General features: G+C 59.6%; 2 protein-coding genes across 3 annotated transcripts in view; both read left to right on the plus strand.

The window, feature by feature from the left end:
- The window catches only part of MYO1F (myosin IF), a 32,913-nt gene extending 23,170 nt beyond the window's left edge, over window positions 1-9,743 (plus strand). The window contains exons 22-31 of the mRNA XM_046638308.1: window positions 1,535-1,598; window positions 4,985-5,099; window positions 5,193-5,362; window positions 6,071-6,216; window positions 6,576-6,722; window positions 6,863-7,011; window positions 7,475-7,558; window positions 8,153-8,348; window positions 8,431-8,600; window positions 9,253-9,743. Coding sequence (XP_046494264.1) covers window positions 1,535-1,598; window positions 4,985-5,099; window positions 5,193-5,362; window positions 6,071-6,216; window positions 6,576-6,722; window positions 6,863-7,011; window positions 7,475-7,558; window positions 8,153-8,348; window positions 8,431-8,600; window positions 9,253-9,329 — 1,318 coding nt within the window. The 3' untranslated portion in view covers window positions 9,330-9,743. The remainder of the gene's footprint in view (window positions 1-1,534; window positions 1,599-4,984; window positions 5,100-5,192; window positions 5,363-6,070; window positions 6,217-6,575; window positions 6,723-6,862; window positions 7,012-7,474; window positions 7,559-8,152; window positions 8,349-8,430; window positions 8,601-9,252) is intronic.
- A 2,372-nt stretch (window positions 9,744-12,115) lies between these two features.
- ZNF414 (zinc finger protein 414) lies at window positions 12,116-15,950 on the plus strand. Of its 2 annotated transcripts, XM_046684836.1 has the most exons (8): window positions 12,123-12,516; window positions 13,224-13,536; window positions 13,799-13,906; window positions 14,004-14,109; window positions 14,577-14,920; window positions 15,002-15,052; window positions 15,503-15,676; window positions 15,770-15,950. In XM_046684836.1, the coding sequence occupies exons 1-8, from the start codon at window positions 12,514-12,516 to the stop codon at window positions 15,841-15,843; spliced, it is 1,173 nt and encodes a 390-aa protein (XP_046540792.1). In that variant the 5' UTR covers window positions 12,123-12,513; the 3' UTR covers window positions 15,844-15,950. The 2 variants fall into 2 exon arrangements, with proteins under 2 accessions (XP_046540791.1, XP_046540792.1); XM_046684835.1 differs by having other exon boundaries at window positions 12,116-12,516; window positions 15,503-15,950.
- The last annotated feature ends 4,874 nt before the right edge of the window (window positions 15,951-20,824 follow it).

Here is a 20,824-nt window from a genome sequence, read left to right on the forward strand (position 1 = left end):
GAGACAGACAGACACCTGTACCACGTGTGTGGGCTCGGGTCCTGCTCTTCAGGCCACTGTGTGACCTTGGGCCTGTTCCCCCACCCCTCTGAGCATGTAGTGTTCAGAGAAGCCTGAATTAGCTGGACGGTCCTTGGTGGCCAGGAGGCAGGTGGAGAAACACATGGCCACCTGTGGGACATCCCCTTGTGAGGGAAAAGCATCCAGCTTATCCAGGGCATCTTTTGGTCCCTTCTTCCTTCCTTCCGTCTTTCTTTCCTCTATCCCTTTCTGCTTTCTCCCTTCTTCATCTCCTCCCTTCTTTCCTTTCTCCTTATTTTCTCTTTCCCCTTTTCTTCCTTCATTCCTGAACACACTGAGTCCCTGGCCTGAGCCTTATGTCAAAGTAGCGATTTTCTTATTCCAAGACCTGTCTCAGGCCCTGATAGATTAAAGACAAACTCGATGAATAATCCCTCTGGCACACTATCATCAGCTCTTAGCTTTTCATCCCGAGGCTGGAAGCTCCAGTGTCTGATATGGCCTCTGCTTTCTGGGAAGAGCAAGGAACTCTAACAAATGAGTTCTGAGGAGCTAACATACAGCATGGTGACTATAGTTACCAACACTGTGTCGTACACTTGAAAGTTGCTGGGGCTGCCCGGTGGTCAAGTGGTTACGTTTGCACGCTCTTCGCTTTGGCCGCCCAAGGTTTCGTTGGTTCGGATCCTGGGCGAGGACATGGCACCACTCATTAGGCCACGCTGAGGCGGCGTCCCACATGCCACAACTAGAAGGACTCACAACTAGAATATACAACTAGGTACTGGGGGACTTTGGGGGGAAGAAGAAGAAAAAAAAAAGAAGATTGGCAACAGATGTTAGCTCAGGTGCCAATCTTTTTAAAAAAGAAAAAAGAAGAAAGTTGCTAAGAGAGTAGATCTTCCGTGTTCTCACCACACACACACAAAAATGGTAACTATGTGATGCGATGGAGGTGTTAGCTACTTGGGGGGTCATCATTTTGCAACATATACTTGTATCGAATCAGTGCCTTAAAGGGACACATGTTTTATGTCAATTACACCTCAATAAACCTGGAGGGGAAAGTTCTTTTAAAAAAAGTGACGATGAGAAGATCAAAAGTCCAGGGCAAGGAATCCCCTAAGTGTCTGCGTGGCCACCTGCTTCTCTGTGAGGATTGGAAGACAAACGAGGAGACGCCTCTCAAGGAGCTGTGCTAGCTGACCAGACTCCCAGGCCGTCCCAGGTTCCCCAAGACTGGCATAAGCTGGAGCAGCAGGAAAAGGGGTGCTGGGGACAGGGGTCAGCCCAGCGAGGTCACCTGCACAGTCGTGGGTTGCTCTAAAGCACTCGCGGACCTGATGAAGATAAGCAGGAGATTGCTGGCATGTTTCCCTTGACCATACTGCAACTTACAAGTAACTGTTTTCTCACCAAACCAAAAACGTAACACAGTGGGGTGGAGACCACCGAGATTTCACACCAGAAAAATAGCCCTCTGTCCTGGGAGGCTGGGAGTCTTCACCCCCAGATTTGTCTGCATCAACTTCCTAGAGCTTCTCCCTGTGGACACGCTTTCCACCAAGAAACCAAAAGTCTGGAATCGCATTCAAAATAGATATTGTTCCTCATAGAAATTTATCACAAACCAAAATTGTTCTTGGCTAAAGCTGCGCCTGGCACAAGTTCATTTGTAACAGATAAGAAAGAAAGGGGAGAGGCTAGCCCAGTGGCGCAGCGGTTAAGTTCGCACGTTCCGCTTCTCGGCAGCCCGGGGTTCGCCGGTTTGGATCCTGGGTGCAGACATGGCAACGCTTGGCAAGCCATACTGTGGCAGGCATCCCACGTATAAAGTAGAGGAAGATGGGCACAGATGTTAGCTCAGGGCCAGTCTTCCTCAGCAAAAAGAGGAGGATTGGCAGCAGATGTTAGCTCAGGGCTAATCTTCCACACAAAAAAATAAACTGACACTGGAAAAGAAATAGACAAAATCAAGCTAGCACTGGCTAAGACTAAGATACAAGGTCAAATCAAATTTTGACCAAAATTGCAGTCTGCCCATTTTGAGGTGGGGAAGATGAACTGGCAGGAAATGTGAAATTCACAAAGGTAAAAGCTTGGTGGGAAAATTGTATAAGGAAAAAAAAAGACAAAGTTGGCACAGGAAAAAAACTGATGCTGATGAGAACAATCTTAGTAAAATGAAAGCGGAAACAATGGAAATAGTTTGACTGTGCTCTATCAAAATGGATCAAGGAATCAAATAACCCTAATGGAGATGGAGCCTTTCTCAACCAAAAACGCGCTACGTTGGGAGGATTCTGCTTTCAATTTTGTTTCTTGTAAATATGGAGTCAAAATATCCTTGAATGTTTTACACACCTGTTGGCCCTCACTGCCCATCCTCCCAGGTGTGTTAGTTTCTGTGGCTTCTGTAACAAAGTGCCACACACTGGATGCCCTAACGCAACATCAACTTATTTTCTCGCATTTCTGGAGGCTAGAAATCCGAAATCAAGATGTCAGCACAGCCACGCTCCCTCTGAAGCCTCCAGGGAAGAATTCTTCCTCGCCTCTCCCAGCTTCTGACGGTTGCCAGCAATCCTTAGCATTCCTTGGTTTGTAGGTGCATTACTCCAATCTCTGCCTCCGTGGCCACATGGCCGTCTCTGTGTGTCTGGGTCTAAATTTCCCTCTTCTTATAAGGACACCAGTCACATTGGATTTAGGGCCCACGCATGCTGATCCAGTAGGATCTCCTTTTTTTTTCCCCTGAGGAAGACTGGCCCTGAGCTCACATCTGTGCCCATCTTCCTCTACTTTATATGTGGGACGCCTACCACAGCATGGTGTGCCAATCAGTGCCATGTCTGCACCCGGGATCTGAACCGGCGAACCCCGGGCCTCGAAATCTGAATGTGCGCACTTAACTGCTGTGCCACCAGGCCGGCCCTAGGACCTCCTTTTAACGTGATGACATCTGCAAAGACCTTATTTCCAGAGAAGGTCACATTCACACGTTCTGGGGGCACGTGAGTTTGGAGGGAACCCCAATCATCCCAAGACAGGAGGATAAGCTCAGATTTGGGGGGGCCTGTCTGACCCACCTTAACCACACCCCCATCGCCCTCTGCAGCATGATGGAAAGCATTTTCAACTCTTTAGACAGAAAGATCAATTTCCCAAATTGAAAATGCACCCGCTTCACTGGGCAGAAATAATGAGGTTGGGGGCCCTGTCCAGTCTGCCCTGGACGGCTAACGGGGAGTGCGTTTCTGATTGACTGGGAACCCCCAGTTCTGCTTGGCTGGTCTCCCCTTTGTCACCTCAGCAAACCACATAATGCACTTACGTGCCCTCCAGACACCCTCTATGCATTCTCAGACCCTCTTTGCACACAGACCTACCGCCCCAGAGAGTATTGACCTAAGAAACAAAAGAATATGGAAACCCCACTCAATTCTCTGCAACTTATGAAACTGCAATGTTTTTTTGTCTGTGTGTTTTAGATTGGCCCTGAGCTAACATCTGTTGCCAATCTCCCTCTTTTTTTTCTTCCCAAAGCCTCAGTACATAGTTGTATATTTCAGTTGTAGGTCCTTCCAGTTCCTCTATGTGGGATGCTGCCACAGCATGGCTTGATGAGCGGTGCTAGGTCCGCGCCCAGGACCCCAACTGGTGAACCCCGGGCCACCGAAGTGGAGTGGGTGAACTTAACCACTCAGCTTCAGGGCCAGCCCCCGTGCAATGTTGGCTTGTCTTATTTTGTTTTGCCCTTGTGAGAAGACTCCCCGCTTTTTATGAAGAGTTATAAATCCCCACAGCTTTAAAAGTCCTCCAAGATTTTTTTTTTGAGGAAGATTAGCCCAGAGCTAACATCTGCTGCCATTCCTCCTCTTTTTTTTTGCTGAGGAAGACTGGCCCTGAGCTAACATCTGTGCCCATCTTCCTCCACTTCATATGTGGGGCGCCTTGTGGGGCTTGATGAGCGGTGCCATGTCCGCATCCAGGATCCAAACCAGTGAACCCCGGGCCGCCAAAGCAGAACGTGTGAACTTAACTGCTGTGCCACCGGGCCGGCCCCTCCAAGATGTATTTTTTAACATGCATTTGAACCAAGTATCTGCAGAATTCTTCTAGTCTTTGCAGGGAGGCCTGGGGTTTTTCTAAATGAAGCTCAATTTTATTTCCAATACTTTTTCCCATCTTCACTGATTGACAACACTGCCCCCTTTATCACTACTCATCTGTTTGAATTAGGATGTTTCCAGCCATCCATCCTACTTCAATTGACCTTTCCATCCTTTGACCAGCACCCCACTGTTTTTATCACTGTAGATTTATAATGTTTTCGTATCTAGTGTGTTCCTTTCCTTGACGTGTTCACCTGTTATTATTCCAAAAGAATAGATAGCCTTCACGGCATTTCCACTCTGACTTGCTCTAGAATAGTTTATTCCCTAAGTCCCGTCTGGGCCAAGACTCGTAAGAAACTCAAAAGTTTGCTTTCAGCAAAAGCTTCCTTTCCAGGACTGCCATGTGTGGCTGTGCATGTTGTACACTGCATAAACACATGGTCACCAGCCACATCACATGGTCGCCTACACATCAGATTTTCACACTGACAGTATTGACAGTATGGTTTTCTAAGATGCGCGTTGGTTCATATTTCTAACATCTCTGAAAGTGAGGTGCACCTCACATGGATGGCATGCCATAGCTTAATTAGCAGTGTGAGAAACCATGATGTTAGACCATTTCTGCCAAGACTATACAGCTAGTAAGTGGCAGAGCTGAGCTTTGAACCCAGCCGGACCAATCTACGGTTATAACTTATTGTAGAAGCTTGTGCCCCCTATTGGGAGGAAACTCTGAGTCCAGTCATGTGGAGGAAGAAAAAGTGACCACAGTGTATGAGCATGCGTGTAAGAGCATATGGGTGGGGTGATGCCGGGACCCACCACCCCTCCTTCTCGCCCAGCTCTTCCTTCTGGAGGAGATGAGAGAGCGAAAGTTCGACGGCTTTGCCCGCACCATCCAGAAGGCCTGGCGGCGCCACGTGGCGGTCCGGAAGTACGAGGAGATGCGGGAGGAAGGTGAGAGGTTACAGGCGGGAGGCTGAGGGTGGGGACAGGTGGACCTGGAGGAGCCAGGCCATGACCTCTGCCCCCCACACTGGGTCCCCACAGCTTCCAACATCCTGCTGAACAAGAAGGAGCGGAGACGGAACAGCATCAACCGGAACTTCGTCGGGGACTACCTGGGCCTGGAGGAGCGGCCGGAGCTGCGGCAATTCCTGGGCAAGAGGGAGCGCGTGGACTTCGCCGACTCGGTCACCAAGTACGACCGCCGCTTCAAGGTGAGGCATGAGCAGGTGGGCACGGCTGGGATCCTGGGCCCAGCCTGGCACCCCTAGCAGAGGTACACCCTTACCTGGCTCAGACACACCTGTCCACAGGTATATATTCACCTAGCCTGGGTACACCTGTCCCACCACAGGTACACTCTCACCTGGCCCAGACACACCTGCCCACAGGTATACACTCAACTAACACAGATACATCTGTCCATCAAATACTCCCTTAGGTAGCCTAGACACACCTGTCCATCAGATACATCTTCACCTGGCCAGACACATCTGCCCACGATTACACACTCACGTCACCCAGAAGCCCTGACCACAGGGCCACCCTCACTTATCCTGAAAACACTGTCCATTAGGTACACCCCCACCCAGTCTAGATAAACCTGTCAATGAGACACACCTTCGCCTGGCCCAAATACACCTGTGCACAGGTACACTCTCCTCTGGCCTGGGCACCCATGTCCACAGGCATGCCTTCACCTATCCTGTACCTGTTCACTGGCCCAGACACCTCTTTCCAGCTAATCTACCCTTCCTTAATCTCCTTTTTCCTATATAATGTAACCACTCACATACCTTCACGTGGAGGGACACCCTCACCTGGCCTGCCAGCACCACCCCTCTGCCTGGGGTTGATCCCCTGGGGCCAGGCTGCCCCTGCCTAGGGCTCCTGACACCAACTCTGGTCCTCCATCCTCACAGCCCATCAAGAGGGACTTGATCCTGACGCCCAAGTGTCTGTACGTGATCGGGCGGGAGAAGGTGAAGAAGGGACCTGAGAAGGGTCAGGTGCGTGAGGTCCTGAAGAAGAAGCTGGAGATCCAGGCCCTGCGGGGAGTCTCCCTCAGGTGAGGGCCCCACCTGCCCCGTCGTCACCCTCACCTGCCGCCTTCATCCTCCACCGTCCTCCTGTTACCCATCTGTCACCCTGACCATCTTACTCGCTGCTATACCTGCAACTCTCTCTTGGCCCTGCCTGTCACCTTCACCTGCCCCCACACTCGTGATCCTTATTTCCCACCAGCACCTGCGCCCTCCCCGGCCCTTCTCTAGTACCCCTTCCCCAGCTCCTTGCTGCTTCTTCCCTTTTCCCCCACCTGGGTCACTAGCCCCGTACCTGACCCTCCCCTGTTGCATCTCACCTGTCCGTCCTTCTGCCACCCTCACTTGTCACTCTCCCCTGCCTTTCCTCCCGCCCCTCCCCCAGCACGCGCCAGGACGACTTCTTCGTCCTCCAAGAAGACGCGGCCGACAGCTTCCTGGAGAGCATCTTCAAGACCGAGTTCATCAGCCTCCTGTGCAAGCGCTTCGAGGAGGCGGCGCGGAGACCCCTGCCCCTCACCTTCAGTGACACGTATGCACCCCCCATCCTCTGGTTGGGCGCGGCACAGCGCCCCCCTCCCTCGCCCGCGCGGCCTGGCAAGGATGGGGTGGGGAGGGGACCCCCCCACGTGGGGGGATGGGCGCCCCCACGGCTTCCTCCTCTCCCCACAGACTACAGTTCCGGGTGAAGAAGGAGGGCTGGGGCGGAGGTGGCACCCGCAGCGTCACTTTCTCCCGTGGCTCCGGCGACGTGGCTGTGCTCAAGGCCAGCAGCCGGGCTCTCTCGGTCAGCGTGGGCGACGGACTGCCCAAAAGCTCCAGTGAGTCTGCGCAGAACCCGGGGCGGAGCCAAAGGGGCGGTCCGGAAGAGGAGGGCCCTGTGGAAGGCGGGGCTAGCAAGAGAGCCAATCAAGCTGTGGGGGCGGTGCCAGCTAGGGTTGGCCTAGAGCCCGTGAGGGCCATGGAGGGGCGAGTCCACGAGGTGACCAATGAATGGGCGAGAAATGTGGAAGGGGCGTGGCCAGAGGCAACCCGTGAGCTGGCTGATAAGGGCGAGCCCTGGAGTGGGCGGGCCCAGGGAGCCAATGACAGGTGCGTCCTGGAGGGGCGGGGCCAATGCTGGGCGGAGCCAGTGTTCCAGTAAATAAGAGGCGAGCCAGTGAGCTTGAGGGGGCGGGCTCTGGGGGCGGAGCCAGAGTGGATGGGGCTTGCGGGCGGGGCCAAGAGCCTGGTCCCGCCTGGCCACCACGCAAATCCCTCTCTTCTTTCCCCTCTCCCTTGCAGAGCCTACACGGAAAGGGATGGCCCAGGGAAGACCTCGAAGGTCGGCCCCGGCCCCTACTCGGGCAGCCCCGAGGCCCCCCAGAGGTGAGGGGGTGCCCCCCCACTAAGTGTCTTCGCTTGCCTCTTGTGGGCTCCTGAGCCAGACCTCCTGTCAACCGGATCTAACAAGCAGAGTTGAGCACTCTCTCCTTCTCTGTGCAGAACTCTCCATAGCTCCCCATCTCCTACAGATTAAAGGCTAAACTTAGTTTGGTATTCAAAGCCCTTCCAAATCCGGCCTCAGCTAACCACTGACCTTTTCTCCCATCTTACACTCTTGTCATGCAAACTCCATCTTATTTTGTCAATTTACCCAATTTGTTCTTACCTCCAGGCCTCTGCTTGGGCTGTTTGCTCTGCCTCTCTCCCAAATTCCCACTCCACTCGAGCTCCTATTCATCCTCCAAGACCCACCCACAAAAGCCCTCTACAGAAGGGGCTGGGGGAAAATCTTACCCCTGCAGAACTTTCCATTAGTCCATCCTAACCCCTAGGTCCCCTCCACTGGCCCAGTCTTTTACCATCCTGGGTTGAGAGTGTGGCTGCCTCCTCCCTCAGAGTGAGAACTTGGAGCTAAGTCCTCCCCAAATCCTCCTAGCTTCACCCTGGTAAATGCCCCCATCCTTTCTCCTACTGCAGGCCCAGACCGCAACGGGGTGCCCCCCTCTGCCAGAGGGGGCCCCTTGCCCCTGGAGATCACATCTGGAGGGGGCTCCCAGCGGCCTCCTCGGGGCCCTCCGTCCTCAGCCCTGGGGGCCAGCAGACGCCCCAGGGCGCGGCCCCCCTCAGAGCACAACACAGAATTCCTCAATGTGCCTGACCAGGGCATGGCTGGGTAGGTGGGGTGGGAGGGCGGCCCCAGGAGGTGGGTGGAGGCGGGACTGTGTGGGGCTGTGACAAGTGCCCTGTCCCCACAGCATGCAGAGGAAGCGTAGTGTGGGGCAGCGCCCTGTGCCCGGGGTGGGCCGGCCCAAGCCCCAGCCACGGACACACGTCCCGAGGTGCCGGGCGCTGTACCAGTACGTGGGCCAAGACGTGGACGAGCTGAGCTTCAACGTGAATGAGGTCATCGAGATCCTCATGGAAGGTGTGTGCACGCAGGGGAGAGGTGGGAGGAGCCAGAACCCCAACACGGCCAGGCAGCCCCCCAGGACTGCACACCTTTCCCGAGGAGAACAGAGGCAACCAGCTCCCACCCAGCCAGCTGGAGAGACCCTCTCCTGTGCCCTATGGAAGCCTTGAGTCTAAGCCACCCTGGGAGCCTGGCCTCATAGCATCACATCCAGTACCCCAGCCTCATACTGCTCACTTGTCAAACAGGGTTAACAGCAGAGCCCCTTGTGACCCCTTGTGAGTAAGAAATAGGCCACCTCGTACCTTAGTCCCCTGGGCTGCCCCCAGAGGGGCCTGGGACTCAACAGCTCCCTCTGCAGGGGGATGGGGGAGCCCCATAGGGGTCATTCCTGGGTCCACCATGGGGATTGTTGGGAGGGGCCTGCAAGAGGAGATGAGGAGGGAAGAGCACAAGAGAATGGTCTAGAAAGTGACGGCGTGTGAGCCAGTGGCCAGAAAAACCATGTGTCCGTCCCTCCATCCCTTCCTTCTATCTGTTGACAACTCTCTTTTCTGCCTCTGCCTTCTGCCAGGCCGGTGGAGACGAATAAGACAGACACTGAGCCAGCATGAGGCTTTCTCCCGGGTGGGCTGGGCGCTGCCTCATGCTCCCTTCTCTCCCCCAGATTCCTCGGGCTGGTGGAAAGGCCGGCTACACGGTCAGGAGGGCCTCTTCCCAGGAAACTACGTGGAGAAGATCTGAGCCGGGGGTCCCCCGGAGTCTGCTCGCCCGCCTGCCCGACGGGGGGGCCAGGCCCTGCCAGCGGGGGTCTCGCTTTCCTTGGCTGCCTTGGCCACAAGGTCGAGTCCTGTGGCCTCCAGCCCAGCCCAGCCCAGCTCAGCCCAGGCCCTGGGTCTGGGGGGTCACCATTGCAGCCACCCCCGGGCCCTGGCCTCCCCCATGTCACACCTGCTAGTCAAGTCCCCGTTTCCTCCTGTGTCACACGGAGCTGACAGCGGAACCTACCTCCCAGCTGCCTTGTGAGAACGAAATGAGTCGAGTCACGTTGGCGAAGTGCAGGGCCCAGTCGGGGGGGCCTTGACAAGCGTGACTTCCCTCCTTCCCTCATCACTGGGGCAATAAACGTTTGCCAGGTGGAAACGGAATTCACTTACTGAGTGGCAGCAACAAGGACGACCTCCTCACCACCCTGTGAGGTGGGCGCAACCAATGCCCCATTTTACAGGTGGAAAAATGGAGGCTCAGAGAGGTTGAGCCACTTACCCAAGATCCCACAGAGCCAGGCTTGAACTCATATATGCCCCTGCCCCCCCTTCTCAAAGCTCGAGTTTGTCGAGCTTCTGGAAGCTGCATGCCAGCTTTCCTGCAGAAAATGGTCCAGTGGGTCCTGTCTGCTTTGAACCTACAGCTCCCAAAACCATCGGGGACCCAACTGGACCCTGAGGAAGGAGGCATGGCCCCCCCGTAAGCTCCCCTGGGCCATCCCTGGCTCCTACCACCCCCCCCCCCACCCCGTGTCTGTGCCTTCTTAGCCCTCCCGCACCTGGGGTCAGGATTGGTTCCAACATTCGAGGGCCCTGGCTGTCTGCACTTATTGTCACAGGTGAGGGGATGAGGCTGGATCCTGGTCTTCCCAGCTGTCTCCAAACCAGTGCTGGGTCTGAGCCCTTCAGAAGTCCTGCGGGTGCAGCTGGAACCCACTGGGAGCCCCTCAATGAGCAGCCAGGCTGGGAGAGACAAAGCCAGATTGGGGGTGTCCGGCCTGGGGTGGGGAGATACAGAGGGAGTGGGAGTTGCTGGAGGGACCAGGAAGGATGGAAAGGGTGGTGTCGGTGGCTCTTGGTGGCGAACACCACACAGAATGACCTAAGCTAGGATAGGAGAACTCCAGGCAGATGACACCCACCCAACAGGAGGCTGGGAGATGAGGTGTCAAAGACAGATCGGCCAGCAGAGCCTTCTGGAGCATCCGCACCTTCTCTCTTCCACACCTGTCTGGGGAAGCTGAGTGTGGCTGGGAAAAAACCCCAAGGTGGCAAGTGGGTCTCAGCAGCGCTTTATTAGTCCATCATTTTACAAAAGCATTTAACATAGTCCCTTGAATGTCCTCCCTGCCCTCCCCCTCTAAGTTTCTCCATTCTACTGCCCACCCGCCACTGTGTGCATCTCTCTGCAAGACTCCGATGTGAGGACAGACTTGAGGAGGACGGCCATGAGCCACCAACCTCATCAGCTGGGCATTTCCTGGGGCTTAAGGGGAATCAGGGCTTCGTCTCCCTTCTCTGCCTCCAAATTTACCATGCAGTCTGCCCCCGACTCCTGGCGCTTTGGGCTACAGCCCCGTGGCCCCACTGCCTTGGCAGGCATCCCATTTGCAAGAAGTAGGGCCTTCCAGGCAGGACAGATGGGTGAGGTTTGGGTGGGGTGCTGGGGGTGAAGAAGGGAATGGGTTTGACACATTCTAACAGCGTCGAAAATCTAGGTCACAGCATCTTCACACTGCAAACCTGAGTCACCTTGGGCCTGCCCACTTGGCAGCCCCACATCCTGTTGACTCTTTTACAAAAAAAATCCATCTCTCCCACACTCGAAAATCCCGGCTCCCCTCTCCAATTTTTTAGTGTCTCTTTCTAACAGTATTCCCTGCATGTGAACGTGTGTGAGTACATCTTATGTACACAGATGGAAATACCTTGCACCTAAAGTCTACACTTGCCTAGAGCTCAACAAACACCTCTTGAATGGTTAAATAATGTATTATAGAAAACTGAGATCAAAGATCCACTTTACCGACCCCCCAGAAGGCCATCTTCCAAATGACAGCCAGCGATCAGATGGTGTACCTCCCCTGCTGAAAATTCACCAGTGGCAGGAATAGAAACCACACTGCTCTCTCTCCATGGTTCACAAGGCCCTGCATGACCTACCCTGGACCATGTTCACTTTCTGACCTCCACACCGCACCTCCACTCTGCTCCAGGAGTGCGTGGATCTCTTCACTGGTCCTTAAAAAAGACAAGCTTGTCCCTCCCCACCTCAGGACATTTGCACGAGCTATCCCCACATCCCGGAGTGCTCTGACCTCCTGACCTTCCGTTGTCTCATCCTTCCTGACTCTCAGGCAGCAGCTCAGAAGCCACCCCAAAGAAAGGCTTCCGTGACCCATCACTGCCATATCCTTCCGGGTTTGTTTTTTTGGTAGCACTCAATATAACCTAAGATGGTTTTGTTCACTTGTTGACTCAGTGTTTCCCCATTTAAAAACGTGAGCGGCCCCTGAGGGCAAGGATGTTCGTCCTGTTCTTTGCGTTCGCAGCGCCCGGAACGTAGGTTGGATAGGTGACTCATTCCCCACTGAGACACCCAGGGCTCTCCATCCTTAGGCTACGCCCGTTTATAAACAGGTGTAGAGGACAGGCAGCTTGCTTCCCGCCCTGGGCCACCACAGCGGACTCATCTCAACTTCAGAACTAAGTGCACTGACGATTTTGACACCTCTCCGAAGAGGGGCCCAATCAACACGACCTCTTCAAAAAAGGAGAACCGCTGTTACCCCCTTTCGAGGGCTGGTGAAGGGACGGGACGGGAGGGGATGAAGATGCCCATTTTGCAGATGAGAACACAGAGGCGCGACAAGATGTAAACCCCGGTCTCAGCGCCCAGGCTCTGTTAAAGATGCGCTCCATCATTGCCCTCGACTCCCAAGGCCGCCCTCGCGCCTGCACCGCGGTCCAGGAGGACCCCGGATCTCAGGCCCCGCCCCCTTGCGGACCTCAGGGCGCAGGCCCCGCCCCCGCTCTCGCGAGAGCTGGGAGGCGGAAAATGGCGCCGACGTGAGCGTGAGCCCGCGGCCGCCCAGGGAGTCGCTGCAGCCTCAGCCCGAGCCGCCGGAGCCGCGGGAACAAGAGGCCGAGCCGGGCCGAGGATGGTGAGCGCAGCGCCAGGGGCGCGGGCGCGGCGAACCAGCGGGGACTGGCGGGGAGAGGCCCTGTCGCGCACACACCCTCCGGCGGACCCCGCCCCCACATCCGGGCACTCTCCCGCGGCTCGCTGTCACTCGGCCTTACCCCCTACTTCCGGGCCTGGCCTCGACTGGGCCACGCCCACAGGGCTCAGGCTCCGCCCCCGGGCCTTGTACATCCGGGCCCCCAGCACCTCCGAGTTCTGCCACCTCGATCCCGGTGGGTCTTTATCTCTCAGGCCTCGAACAATCCGCTCGGCCACTTCGGGCCCCTCCTGTATCTTCCTGGCCGCGCCCTGCTCGGAACCCCGCCTTCATAGCCTTGGTCCCGCCCACTCCCTCTAGGCCACGCCCCTGCCGCTTAGTCGGCCTCCCTCCTTCCCAAGTTGGGAGGAGAGGATGCTTGTCTTTTATGGGCGATTTCTGACAGATACCCCTTTCTGCATTTGGGACACCTCCCAGCTCCTTCCTGAAGATGGGGATGCAGGAGGCGGGAGCTCAGTCGACCCTCACCCCCTGCCCTCCCTTGATGGTGCCTCCTTAGGATGACATCTCAGGGGCATTTGCTGTTTCAAGAATGCCCAGTGGTCTTGGCGGGGTGGGAGGGGTGCCCCTGGCTGGCCCAGGCAGACCCCGGGCCCAGAGGGGTTCTCCCTGCCTCTTCCTTCCGCCAGGAGGAGGAACCCTCGGGGCCCAGCGCGGACATGCCGGCCACTGCAGAGCCCGGCTCCAGTGAGACCGACAAGGAGGTGCTGTCCCCAGTTGTGGCTGCTGCAGCCATCCCCTCTTCCATGGGGGAGGAGCCTGGCCCTGAGCGGGCAGCCACACCCCCGATGTGGGACCGGGGAGCACCTGGAGGGACCCAGCAGGGTGCCTCCCCAGCCCCAGACAGTGGCCAGCCTGGCCCTGGACCCAGCCTTGGCCCGACCAGCATAGTCTCCGGGACCAGTGAGGACCTGCGGCCTCCCAGGCGACGCCCGCCTCCAGGTGACCTGTGATGGGGCCTTCTGGGGGGTCACAGGCCCTGGAACAGAGTGCAGAGGATCTCCAAACTTGGGGCCCATTTAGAGGGATGCCAGTCACTGTTCACCGAGCACTGTGTACGCCAGGCCGTGGCTACAGTGTTAAGCCAGGCCAGCTCAGCTCACCTCCTGCCCTCTGGCACCTCAGTCTGTTGGCAGCGGGAGCAGAGCCCTGGACAGCGCGCGTGGGGAAGGGACGGGTGACCCCTGCTCTGTGCATCCTGCAGGGAAGCAGATTCCCTGCTCCAGCCCTGGCTGCTGCCTCAGTTTCCCCAGCGTTCGCGACCTGGCACAACATCTGCGGACCCATTGCCCACCCACACAGTCCCTGGAAGGTAGGGCCAGGGTAGGTGGTGGGGAGGCAGGCAGAGCCTCCAGGCGGGCGTTGGCCACCCCGCTCCACTCCTCTGTCCTTCGCCCCTGCCCTGCCAGGCAAGCTCTTCCGATGTTCCGCCCTGAGTTGCACCGAGACCTTCCCCAGCATGCAGGAACTGGTGGCACACGGCAAGCTGCACTACAAGCCCAATCGCTACTTCAAGTGAGACCCTGACCACCCGCGACCTCCCCTGGTGCTCGGTGACCAGGCCCCGGGCAGCTTCGCCCGCCGCTGGTGTGATAGCCCCACTCCCCGGGCTCCAGGCCTTTCTCCCTTCCCAGTCAAGGGGGTTGGGTCTGGGGGCGGGTGTGGCCTCGGGCAAGCCCGGTCCTCACCTGCCTGGAAGAGAAACTGGTTACTGAAACGAGTCCCAGGGGCTCGGGGGCGGGGCTTACGTGGTGTGGCTCTGCCCAGCCCCTCTCGACCTCCCAAGAAGAAAATTGACCGCCCAAGTCAAAATGGAGACTTCCTTCCTCGTTTTCCCAGGGCTCTGACCCGGAGGGGTCCGGAAGGGTCGCGGTCACAGGAGGGGGGCGTTTAGGGCCAGCTCCTCCCCCCAGGTGGGGAATCTGTGATTTGGGCCTAGGCTCCCCGACCCCCGGGAGACCCAGCCCTGTGCCCGCCCCCAGGTGTGAGAACTGCCTGCTGCGCTTCCGCACGCACCGCTCGCTCTTCAAGCACCTGCATGTTTGCGCCGAGCATGCGCAGAGCCCAGCCCCGCCGCCGCCCCCAGCCCTCGACAAGGAGCCGCCGGCGCCCGAGCGCCCCCCGGAGTCCGACCCCGCGTCGGCACCGGGCCTGCAGTTCCCGCTGCTCGAGCCCTTCACGACCCCCGCCCCTGCCCCCGCCGGGCCCTTCCTGCCCTTCTTGAACCCCGCGCCCTTTGGCCTCAGCCCCCCGCGCCTGCGCCCCTTCCTAGCTGCCGCGCCCGGGCCGCCCACCTCCAGCGCCGCCGTCTGGAAAAAGAGCCAAGGTCAGTGTGGGGGCGGGGCCGCCTGGGGGGAGGGGACTGGAGCGTTCTGGCTCCTGACCTTGACCCGCCCTTGTCCCGCAGGTACAGGCGGCAGCCCGCGAAGACCCCAGGGCGGCTCCGACGCGCCCTCAGGTGCGTGCAGGTGACCACCAGGGAGGGGTGGAGGGGACTCCTTTGCTGCGCCCCTGCCGGGCCCAGGGATGCTGGCAGGCAGCGGTGCCCGCCCCCTTCCCAGGTGGCCAGAAATGCCGCCCCCAAAATACAGGATTTTGCCTTAAAAATGACTGGCCCCTGCGCCTTCCTCTGCGCCGGCGTCTCCGTGTGACTCGCGCCCGGTTCCCGAGTCTGTCCCCCTGCGGTGGTTCCGGGGATGGGAGTGGGGGACGCGGCTAAGTCAAGTTCGGAGCCCCCCATTCCAGGGGGGTACACGCCCGGGAGAAACGGATCAGCCCTGCCAGACCCCCGGCGCCCGGAGCTGATGGGGAGGCGGGGGAAGATCCGGCCGCCCTCTCCCTCGCGCACCGTCCCCGGGGGTGGACGGGTCCTGGGCCCCGGGCCTGACGGCGTCCCGCCTGCCCACAGGGCACGCGGCCCCGAGCCGCATCGTGTGGGAGCACACGCGCGGCCGCTACTCGTGCATGCAGTGCGCTTTCTCCACGGCGTCGCGGCCCGCCATGACGCTGCACCTGGAGGACCACCGCCCCGTCGCCCCCGCGGGCCCCGCGCCCGGGCCGCCGCGCCCCGCCGCGCCGCCGGGTAAGGCCCGGGAGCGCGCGGGTGGGGAGGGCGGGGGCCCCGAGGCGAGCGGCGGGGCCGAGGCTCAGGCGCCCCCTCCTCTGCCCCACCCAGACCCGGCCCCGCTGGCACCCAAAGTGTCGCCGCTGCTGTCAGAGGGGGACTGTCCGGTTTTCTCGCCGCTCTGAACCCCGCCGCGTTGGGGGTGGGCCTTGAGGAGTGGATACTTTTGTAATTTGGGGGGAGACTGAGGTGGACGGGGTGGGGGGGACAATAAAAGAGGCGTCATGAGCCAGCTTGTGCTGTGTCTGGGTCCCTTGTCCCCCTGAAGCACAGCGGGCCAGTCTAGCCGTCCTAGGGCACTCCCATCTTGGGAGGGGGCAGGCCTCCCCCCTCCCCGCCCACCTGTGTCCCACCTGCCCTGACACCTCCAACAGGGACCCAGGTCTCCAGCTGTAGATGGGTTGGCCTCTGCCTGCTGTCCTGTCCCACCGCTTCCCGAAACCGGAGGGGATGGAAATTGCCAGTTTTACTTAAGTCCCAGGAGTTGGGAAGACAGGCTGGGAGCCTGGCCCTGCTGGAGCCCCAGATCCTGGGGCCAGTGCTGACTCAAGGGACAGGGTGGGCACTCCGGCAGGCTGGGGCTCGCATGACTCCATCCTCGTCCCTCTTCTCTGGCTGCCCCAGCTCTGGGGAGGGAGGGTCAAGGACTGCCCTGGAGAGCCTGGGTCCCCTCCCTCCCCCCTTCTCCCCCATCTCCGTCCTCCTCTTTCCTCCTTCCTGGGAAGTCAGGCCAGGGCCAGGCTTCCAAATCTGGTGCCACCCTGCTGTCGCAGCCCTCCTGTCCCCAGAACCCAGCGTGCCAGGCCTCCTGGGTATGGAAGTCCCATGTGTTGTTGGCAGCCACCCCACAGGGGCTGGTTTCACTCCTGCATCTTGCTCCCTTCCAGCTCCATGGTCCCCTGGCCCAGGCCTCAATCCTCTTCTCATCCTGGGATACCTGAAGCAGCCCCCCCGCCCTTCCCCCGACTCTGAACACCCCTGGAAACAGGGCTCTCTTCTGATTGTGCCACTCTCCTGCCTCGTCCCCTTCGGTGGCTCCCCACAGCTCTCTGGATGAAGATCCTGTTCTCTTAGAAGGCCACAAGGCCACGTCTTGAGCCTCCCCACTTCCTCTCAGGGCCGTACTCACCATCTCCCTCCTCGTTCTCCTCTTCCTCTTCCTCCTGTGAGCAGGAACCCAAAGCCCAGGTCCCTGTCCCCATCCCCACCATGCTCCACTCCTTGCAGCCTCCTCCCCATTTTCTGAGTCCTCATCACAGTTGTGCTCTGTCACCTCTTCCTTCTCAGTACCTGCAGGCAGCAAGACACTAGTCCCCCTCTGGGCGGAGTCCCCAGGCTGCCCTCCCATCTTCTCTTTGCCCCCCTCACGTGGTTCTCCTCGGAATCTTCAGCCCCCAGCGCGTGGTGTCAGGCTCTGTGTCAGGCAGCGCAGGGTCCCTGGTGTCGAGGCCAGCCAGGTCGAGGAGCTGGGGCAGCGGCTCAGACACCGGCTCTCCATAGTGCAGCTGAACGGTTCCCGGCTCCAGGCCCTTCAGCTGCTCCCGGAGAGGCAGGGGGGCGCTCCGGGCGCCCTTAGGACCCAGCCCGCCTGGACCCAGGGCCCTGCCTGCCTGCCTCGCTGCCAAGGCCTCCCCAGGGTGCTCAGGGCTGCGATGTCCTTGATGAGGTTGCGGCTGAGGCCCCAGTGGCTCAGGCCAGGCATCCACCCCACCAGCGCCTCCAGGCCCCCGCTGAGGCACCTGTCACTCAGCAGCAGCTGTGGGGCCAGATGGGCCCTCAGGGGACCTGGGGCTCCGGGGCCCCCTGAGCTCCCTGCTCCTCAGCCAGAGGCCTTGGAACCACAACTCTGTGACCCTGGAGGGGAGTCAGCCTCCCGGCATCTCACTTTCCTAGTCCTTAGGATGGGTGTCATGACGCTCGCCCTCCGGAGTCCTTGTGAGGATTCAGAGGGACTCGGGGGACGGACGGAGGGGCCGTTTTCCGGGGGGATGTTTTCGAGTGAGGCCCATACCTCCAGCCACCACGCCCATGGCTGCCTGGGGAGCAGGTCGGGGCAGGCTCAAGGGGCCCATTTTACAGATAGAGAAAGTGAGGCTTGGATGGTAAGCCGAGGGCTCGCACTCTGGCCAGGCTGTTCCAAGGTCCTCGCTGACTCTGCACCACCCTGGCAGCTGGGCACGGTTACCACCGATGAGACACCCCGGGCAGATGAGAAGACCGGGGCCCCAAGGCCCGCGGGCACTCACCATTCCCTGCTCTCCCTTGGGTATCAGGCCCGGTCCCAGCCTTTCCCGCATCTCCAGGGACAGGGTCCCATGCTCCCTGTTCCCCAGGCCCCTGATCCATATCCAGGGTACCAGGGTCTCCCAGCCCCCAGGAGTTTTCTTCCCCCATCAAGCCCCTCATTCAGCCATCCCACCCCCACCCCCGGCTCCAATCCAGGCAAGGCCACTTCCCAGTCTGTCAGGACCTTTCCAGAGAGACCCAGAGCCAGCATCTTGGTACCTCCCCCCGCCCCATCACTGATGTACACGCAGTAGTTCCTCCCGTGGACACAAGGGGTCCACAGCCCCCTGCTGCCCTCTGGAGCAAGCTGAAACTCTGCCCCGAGGCCTAAGGAGCCGCGTCACCACCTGGCCTGGGCACCCTGCCCTCTCAGAAGTCCGCCTCCCACCCCTGCTCCTCCCAACTCATGGGCAGCCTTAGTCTGCTCGGATGGGGAGTCTTACTGCGCCCAGGGGCCCCTCTGGGCTCCCGCAGCCCCTGCCCTCCCTCTGGCCAAGCTGGGACCCTACAGACGGCTCCCCCTCCCCGCCCTGCGCCACCCAACTCCAAGATGCCTGAAAGCCGAGTTCTCCTTGGGCCCCGATTCCGCCCAGCAGAGGGCGCCCAGGAGTGTCAGTCCGAAGGGAGAACGGATGAGACGGGCCGGCATATCCAGACAGGCACCCATCTCGCCCAGCGGGGACTGGCTGGCCACTGCGGGTTCACGTTGGACAGGCTGAGCCGCTCCACCGGGTGCCCGTCCCCCGCCCGCCAGTTGTCCAGCACCAGCTCCATCGCCTGCGGTGCCCCCTCGGTTACCCTCACCCCGGCCTAGGCGCACCTCCCCGGACCCTGCTCCTGACCCGGCCCGAGCACTCCCATCCCGGGCTCCTACTCCTCCGAACGCCCTGAGGCCCCGGGATCGGCCGCCCACTTGCTCAGTCCTCCCGCCTGCGCGCCCGGACCACGTGGCTGAGCCCGGCGCCCTGGCTGCCACTGCCGCGACCCCCCACCCCCTCCTCCCCCGGCTCTGGCGCGGGGACCGGAGGCACCAGCTTGGGCTCCCCACGAGCGCTCGGAACCCCGGCACCCGTCCCTGACCCGCAGACTTCCAGACGCTCGCCCCAACGAAGCCCGCCCCAACTCCCCAAGGCGGCCCCTGGCCCGCGCTCGCTTCTCCGGGCTTCCGGTGCCGCAGCTCCCAGTGGAGCCGCCTGTCCGCGTTCACGGCCGCGCGGCGCCACACACCCACTGGGGAGTCGGGGGGCGCCCCCTGGAGGCTGTGCCGGGAGCCTGCGCGCGCGCCCCGCCGGGGCTTGGCCCGGGTGGGCACCCCCAGACTGCGAGATCTAGCAGGGGGTGTCCACACCGAGTGCCTGGGAAGTCACTAGCTGTCATTCAGTCCTTAAGCTCACTTTGAGCGCCTCCTGTATGCTCTCGGCCAACAATCGCTTGTCCTTTCATTCGTTCTTTCCCTCACTCACCAAACCTGTGCTGGTTGGTCCCCCAGACCGGGAGAGGACCCAGACCTGTCATCCTTGGCCTCCCGGGACTCCTGTTCAGAGGGGGACCCACATCTGGGAATGTGAGCCAGGGTGCATGCGTGTCCGTGCAGGAATGGGGATGCACAGGCACAGAGGCTCCAGAATCCTTAAGCCGCGCTCTTGAAGCAGACATACGGACAAGCAGGTAGTCATTTCCGACTGTGCCGCCTTGTGGCCTTCGTGGCAGGGCAGGTGAATGAAGGGCTCCTCAAGACAAACGAGCCTCCTTCCCTGGCTTAACTGGATCCTTCTGGATCCTCCTGGAAACTGCCACAGCCTTGCTACTCCAGGTGTGATCCTGGGACCAGCAGCATGGGCATCACCCGGGATGGTCCGGAATCTGAGGCCCCACCACGGACCTGAGGGTGAACGTGCACTTAGTGGGATCTCAAGGTGATGGTGGGCACCGGTGCTTCTCAGCTTAGCTGCGAGTTAGAATCCCCCCCTCAAGTGTTTAAAAAATCCCCAAGTAGGGGCCGGCCCGGTGGCGCAGTGATTAAGTGTGCAGGTTCCGCCAGTTTGGATCCCAGGTGCGGACATGGCACCGCTTGGCACGCCATGCTGTGATAGGCGTCCCACATATAAAGTAGAGGAAGATGCGCACGGATGTTAGCTCAGGGCCAGTCTTCCTCAGCAAAAAGAGGAGGATTGGCCACAGATGTTAGCTCAGGGCTAATCTTCCTCAAAGAAAAAGAAAAAATCCCCAAGTTCACGCCACACCCCAGAGGCCAATTAGGTGAGAATTCTCCGGAGCCTTTGTCTTTTTGTCAAGCCCTCAGGTGATCTCCTTCAGGCCAGACTGAGAATCAGGCCACCGCACTCTGGGAGGCGGGGGGGGGTGGGGGGGGGGGGGGGGGGGAGGAGTCTCTTTCTTCATCTGTGCCTGAGGTCACTGACCTGGGGACACAGCCCTGTGTCTGGCCCGGCCTCACTCCCTAACAGGACTGGTCTTGCCCACTCCCTTCACCCTCTCTTCACTGGCCTCCCAGCTGTCTCAGTTTTCCTCCCACCTCCCATCTGCCACCAAATCTGCCATCCCAGTTGGGCCCTCTGTCCAGCCAGTCGTCCACGGTCCCTGTGACATAAAAGGGAAGTCCTGCTTAGAGCTGGGGAATCAGACCACGGGGAAGTGTCTCAATGAGGAAGGCGGATGAGGCAATGAGAGCCTGCAGAAGGGCCTCACCCATCACACTCACCTGACCCCTGGGTCTCTGGGCCCAGAGCTGACCGGGCCCCTTCCCCACTGAGCGCCCCTCCCGGAGGCCCCAGCTGGAGGGGACCTTGGTCTGGGCCTGGC

This window comes from Equus quagga, chromosome 14 (genome assembly GCF_021613505.1).
Source record: "Equus quagga isolate Etosha38 chromosome 14, UCLA_HA_Equagga_1.0, whole genome shotgun sequence".
In the NCBI taxonomy this organism is placed as follows: domain Eukaryota; kingdom Metazoa; phylum Chordata; class Mammalia; order Perissodactyla; family Equidae; genus Equus; species Equus quagga.

What these genes read in the sequence shown, in the direction of transcription:
- ZNF414 (XM_046684835.1), top strand. An exon ending in AAGCCCAATCGCTACTTCAA is followed by an intron (nt 14,110 to 14,576) that starts GTGAGACCCTGA and finishes GCCCGCCCCCAG; the next exon opens with GTGTGAGAACTGCCTGCTGC. An exon ending in CGGCTCCGACGCGCCCTCAG is followed by an intron (nt 15,053 to 15,502) that starts GTGCGTGCAGGT and finishes GCCTGCCCACAG; the next exon opens with GGCACGCGGCCCCGAGCCGC.